This window comes from Echinops telfairi, unplaced genomic scaffold (genome assembly GCF_000313985.2).
Source record: "Echinops telfairi isolate 266 unplaced genomic scaffold, ASM31398v2 ScPeMD7_7458;HRSCAF=8496, whole genome shotgun sequence".
NCBI classification, from domain to species: Eukaryota; Metazoa; Chordata; class Mammalia; order Afrosoricida; family Tenrecidae; genus Echinops; species Echinops telfairi.
In genome coordinates this window covers 45,976,805-45,982,526 of record NW_022111358.1, presented here as the reverse complement: position 1 = coordinate 45,982,526, position 5,722 = coordinate 45,976,805, and the positions used below count along the sequence as shown (strand labels likewise).

At 61.8% G+C, this 5,722-nt stretch overlaps 1 protein-coding gene across 1 annotated transcript in view; it reads right to left on the bottom strand.

Moving 5' to 3' along the window:
• The window catches only part of MYO15B (myosin XVB), a 33,511-nt gene that overhangs the window by 26,348 nt on the left and 1,441 nt on the right, over positions 1 to 5,722 (bottom strand). The window contains 12 exon segments of the mRNA XM_045299499.1: positions 1,092 to 1,224; positions 1,306 to 1,364; positions 1,454 to 1,567; positions 2,435 to 2,596; positions 2,668 to 2,781; positions 2,961 to 3,024; positions 3,139 to 3,242; positions 3,493 to 3,630; positions 3,858 to 3,936; positions 4,110 to 4,219; positions 4,595 to 4,658; positions 5,060 to 5,703. Coding sequence (XP_045155434.1) covers positions 1,092 to 1,224; positions 1,306 to 1,364; positions 1,454 to 1,567; positions 2,435 to 2,596; positions 2,668 to 2,781; positions 2,961 to 3,024; positions 3,139 to 3,242; positions 3,493 to 3,630; positions 3,858 to 3,936; positions 4,110 to 4,219; positions 4,595 to 4,658; positions 5,060 to 5,703 — 1,785 coding nt within the window.

Here is a 5,722-nt window from a genome sequence, read left to right as displayed (position 1 = left end):
GGTCCTCAGGAGAGGGACCTCAAGCCTCCTCTGGCAGGAAGCCTTCCTGTCTTCCTTTCTTTTAGACATAGCTCCTTCGGCAGCCCCCCTGCACTTTCCGAGTATGTGCCAGGAGCCCCCCATCAGGCAGCATTGCAGCGTGTGATGTTTGCAACACACACACACACACACACACACACACACACACACACGACATGAGCACCCCATACACTTGCCCTATCTGCCCCCTCCCCCACCTCAAGGACACCTGAGGGGGTCCCAGAGGGCACACTGTGCCAAATGGGGTGGAGCAGGAGGTGGTGGGTGGTGCTCCCTCAGAGCCACCTCCCATCCTAAAGCCCCGCCTCTCCCACATTGCCCTGAAGAGGTACCATCCCGAGATTGGGGGCCGCCCCTCCTCCCTCTCCTCGCAAAGTGTGGGAGGTGGGGGCAGGGAGGGGCTGGCTGTCCTATCTTCCCCTCCCCAGGCTCCTGGAGTCTGCTCAGCTGAGGGGCACTGTGGGGCAAAGGGCTGCACCCACCCACCGTGCTGAACTCCCTCCTGAAGGAAGCTCCCTTTGAGCCTTCCACTTACCTACCAGATGCAGGTACTAGTCTGACCCCCAGTGTACAGTCGTACAAACTGCACCGCAGAGAGGCTGTTAACCTGCCCAAGGTCACACAGCCTGTGAAGGACAGGCCTGCAGCCTGGAAGTTTGGGGGCATACAGAGCCCCTGCTCTCCCCCCGGGCTTGCCTGCGAGAAACCAAGGGGGGTTGGGAGCCTGGGGAGCAGGGCTCCCACCTTCACCACAGAAGTCTTGAGAGCTCCTTGTCCCCAGGCCCTCAGTAACTGGAAAAGGTGAGGTGCTGCTTGGACATACAGGTGGACATAGGGTGGACACTGCAGGGTGGTAAGAGGGGCACCCCAAGTTCTTTGGCATGCTGACTCCTTACCTAGACTGCCCAGTCTCCAGTATGCGGGTGCTTCTTTTCGCTTCCTCTCTGTACCACCCACCCTGGCCCTGACCCAGCCCAGCTGCCACCCAACTGATGGAGGCACCACAGAAGACACGTGCCCACACCGGGATGGGAGGGTCCCCCAGGGGTAACCTCGAAGCCGTAGACGTCCACAACAGTGACGGTGCCCACGCTGTCTCCATCCCTGGGCACTGCTAGCTGTGTGTTCACCCTCCTCTGGAGCCAGTCAAAGAGCCGAGAATACAGGGCCTTGGCCAGGGTGTCCCTGCAGACGCGGTCTATGAGCTGCCACAGAGACCACCTCACCAGGGCCGCCAGGCCCTCCCAACCCCAGGCAGACCATCACCTGGCATCCATGGCACCTTCCACTGGCAGGGGGCGTGAGACTCGGCCGTAGGGCGTCTCCTGGGGGCACAGGGCAGGCCCGTGGGGGTGAGTGTAGCCCTTGGCACATGCGCGTGGGTGGTTTGATTGGCCCGGACCCTCGGGCTCACCAGGACTCTCTGAGTGACAGCACCCTCCAGGCGGTCAGGTGGCACCCTGAGCAGTCGGGCTGCTGTGTGGATCTCTGCCCAGCTGGACACTGCTGCCACCTCCCTGAACTCGTGCTGGACAAAGAAGGGCAGGGACAATGACACGTGGTCAGGTCTAGGCAGGTAAGAGCTGGCCCTTAATTTCCACGCAGCACCCCCATTTCTTTCTCTGGCACTGGGTGGGCCAGCCTGGGCCCTGGGGAGCCCAGGAATCTGAGGCACGATGTTTGAGGTGCCGACCTCACTTCACTAGCTGGTTGGCTTGGACAATCTCCTGTGGCGCCCAGCCCCACGTCTTGATGGCTGCCAGAAGAGCAGCCATGTTCACGCTCCTATTGTCTTTGGAGCCCTGGTGGCATAGTGGTAGTGGTTACACATTGGGCTGCTCATTGAAAGGTCAGCAGTTCAAAGTCACACGCTGCTCTATGGGAAAAAGACAGGACTTTCTACTCTTATAAAGAGTTACAGTTTCAGAGACCCCCAGGGCCAGTTCTACTCTGCTCTGCAGGGTCACTGTGAGCTGGCATCGACCTGACAGCAGTGAGTTTGGAGGTGGGAGCTGAAGTGAGCTACACAGCGCAGGAGCCCTGGGGCAGTGGGAAACGCCTTGTCTGCTAACTGAAAGCCGGCGGTTTGAATCCTCTGCTGCTCCCTGGAGAAAAGATGAGGCTATGTGCTCCCAGAATGACTGACCGCCTCGGAAACCCACAAGGGCAGCTCTCCCCTGTTGTCAGGACACTGGGAGTTTGAATCAATTAGTCCAGGGCAGCGGGTTTGCTTCGGGACTTAGTGGGACTGTGTGGGGCCTCAGATGGAAGATACAGGTCTCAGCTTTCTTATCTCCATCTTGGGGCTCTGGGTGCTGTCCAAGACAGCCTGACTGCTCCTGCGACGACGTGGGCTACGGCGTTGGGATCCCTGCCCTGCCCCAGAGATGCCCACCTCTGAAGAGGAGAAGCAAATGTTCCCCAACTGCAGGATGGCGGCCAGCACCGTCCAGACTGCGGCCAGCTCCTCAGGGCCCAAGCCCAGAGCCTGCAGGGCCTTCACCAGCCGATGGAAATCCTGGGCGTCCTCCTTGCCCGGGAGCCTGCAGGCCCGGCCCTATGGAGCGCAACAGTGAGAGGCTGGCCTGGCCCTCCCTGGAGCTGTGTGCAGGTTGTGCCAATGCCCACCTGATTGAGGTAGTAGTAGGTCTCGGGGCCCTGCAGGGAGAGCTGTTCCCGTTCCCGGGGCTCCAGCCCCGCCAGCAGCTCATAGAAGACATGGAAGCCCCGTTCGCCCTGGGCCTTGGGGAGAAGGGCTGGCTTAGGGGTGGCCTGGCCTCGTGCCCCAGGGAAGCTGGGACAGGTCCTGGGAAAGGCAGGCTTGTGGGCCCAGGACCCCCCTATACAATGGGCCTTCTCTCTCTCTTTTTTTTTTTTATAGTTTAGGGGCTGGAAGGGTGTGGAGAGCATGGAGACATTACCTGAAACACCACCCTGGAGGTCTCAAGCAGGTAATGTGACACTGAGGCTCCTACAACGACCCCTCTGTGGGCATAGGAGTCCAGGTAGCAAGTGCCTGGGCTGTGTACCCACCATGGGCTGACTCCAGGTATGAACAGACATGGGCTCTCCTGTGCCCACCTGGACCCCGCCACTCACCGCTGCAGGAAGAGGCACGAGACCTGGCCCGAGCGGCTGGCATTGGCGTTGAGGACTGTCTTTGCATGGCCAAAGCTTGTGAACATCGGCAACACGTTCTCCAGCTGGGGGGCAGGGGGGGGGGTCATCGTGTAACCCAGGTAGCACCAAGGTACCCTGAGTTAGGCACCCCAGTTGAGAGTGCTCTGTGGACGGGATGCTGGTCCGGGACCACAGAGGGGCTTGGGTCCATTAGAACAGCCTTCCCACCCTGCCCCCAGAAGCTAGAGGTCTAATGGTCACCCTCCTCCTAGCCAAAGGGCAGTTCTTCCAGGATCATAGGCCCCCAGGCCACAGGGTCCTGCAGCACCTCACCTGGCACCTGCCCCTCTTCTGCTCCTGCTCCAGGCTGCTTAGAAAGCACATCACCTTCCTGGCACTCTCTGTCTTCCCTGAACCGCTGTGTCCGCTGCAGGGGGCAGTGGCAGAAAGTAGAAGTGTCTCCTAATGCCCCTTAGGAAGAAGGGATGTGCCCACCTGGAGGAGACCCCTCCCCTGGAAGAGGCCCCCAGCAATACAGATGGACTCAGGGACCTGGAGGAGAAGGGTCCTGAGATCCCATGTTCTAGTCCAGAGTTGCCACCTTACAGCAGACCAGACCGCCTCACCCTGGCCTGTGCCTGTAGGCACCCAGGCAGGAACTGGAGCCCGCCCCAGGGCCAGTGAAAGGGACAGCCAACACACCTGAGGAGGATGCAAGTTTCCCGCTCAGCCCTCTGGGCCTGGCTAAGGGCTGCTTCTGCGACAGCAAAGATGTGTCTGGAGGGTGGAAGTGGGAGTGGGGGTGAGATGAGAGGGGGCCAGAGCTGGGCATCGGGGTGCCAGCTCTACATGTAGGGAGGATGTGCCCTGTGGGATGTGGGATGTGTCAGTCGGTGGGCCATGCTGGGGCTTGGTAGCCTGAGCAACGATCTGGGGCCAAGGTCACCTACGGGGTGGTGTTGGGAGCCTTCTCGGGGTGGTAGCTGGCCAGGATCTCAGGTGTGAAGAGCGGCAGGGGCCGATGGGGGTTTAGAGCAAGTAAGAGAGGTCCCCCAAAGGTCTAGGGAGGAAGGTAGAAGGGCGCATCACACACAGCGGAGAGCCCAAACTCACTGCCCTTGCAGTCCCTGCTGACTCACAGCGACCCTCTAGGACAGGGTGGAACTGCCCTGTGAATTTCTGAGACTGACTCTTTAAGGGGGTGGGAAGCCCCACCTCTCCACCCCCTCCCATGGACAGGAAATGCACATGAAAATGGGGTGGAGCTCTGATACCCCCCAGTCCTGCCACCCTGGTCCCTCCCCGGGTACCCAGAGAGGGCTCACCACCCACCCAGGAGAGGAAGAGGAGCCCCAGGGGTGGTGGAGGATCCTCTGTCCCCAGGAGAACGGTCACTTCCAGACCCGGACCCCTCCTCCCCGCAGGGCCCCCATACATAGATACGGTTCAGGTGAAACCTCGTCTTGAGACACAGCAGCACGGAGCTGTCACACACCAGTCTGGGGGAACAGTGAAGTGGAGGGGCAGGTTGTTGAGGGGTCTTGGCTAAGCTCTGCCTACTAGGACTACTACAAGCCAGTGGCCAGCTAAGGCAAGCTCTATGGGCCTTGTCACTGAAATAGGAGGCAGGCTGTTAAGCAAGTGACCCACCCTGAAGGTGTAACAAGCAGGATCAGGCCCCTAAGCTGGAGCGAAAGAAACTTCATGCCAATTAGAGAGAGTGTGGGGGACAGTGACCCTGCATTTCATCCAACTGAAAACCCTTGGTGGGGTGCACCACACCTTCCCAAATAGAGCTCTATTGGGGGGTGCAGTTTCTATGTGTTGGGACTGGGGGCGTATTGTGGACACAGCGCAGGGTCTCTACTCCTGGGGCAGCAGAGTCTGGGCCCCAGCTCACCGGAGCCGGGCCACATCCTCCACGTCCTCAGGGCCGGCATTCGGGACAGGCGGCCCCTCTAGTCTGGCCCTGCGGCTCAGCTGCAGGTCCTGTTCCAGCGCCTCCTCGGCCTCGTCCTCCGGCTCCCACCGATCCCCTAGGGATGCACAGCGGCCCCCGCGCCTCTCCCGCTGCGAGCGGGTCTCCAGGGTGAGCCGGGGCAGCAGCCGCTCAGAGCCTGGCCCAGGGTCCACGCGGGGGTCTGAGCCCTGCGCCCAGTGCACCCGGGCCTCGGCATCCAAGGCCTCGGGCTCCACCTCGCTGCTGGAGCCACTGTCTTCGAGCGGGGGCTCGTCGGAGCCCGTCGAGGGTGGGAAGGAGTCGGGGCGGGGTCCGGCCGCCCCTGGCCCACTCGCCCCGCGGCCGTCACTGTCCCCTGCAGCCTCGGCACGAGGCCAGACGCGTCCCTCCCCAGCAGCGGCGGCGTCCGCGATCGCTTCTCCTGCGCTCTGGATGCTGGACGCCCTTCCCGGGCGGTGCATGCTCGGGAACACGACCGCGAACTTGGGGTCGCCGGCTGGATCCTCCGAACTCAAGCAGCCGTCAGGGGCTGGGTCCTTCGCGGCTGGATGGGCGCTAAGGCCGCCGCCACCGGGAGCGCCGGGCTGAGCCCCGAGCCTCGCC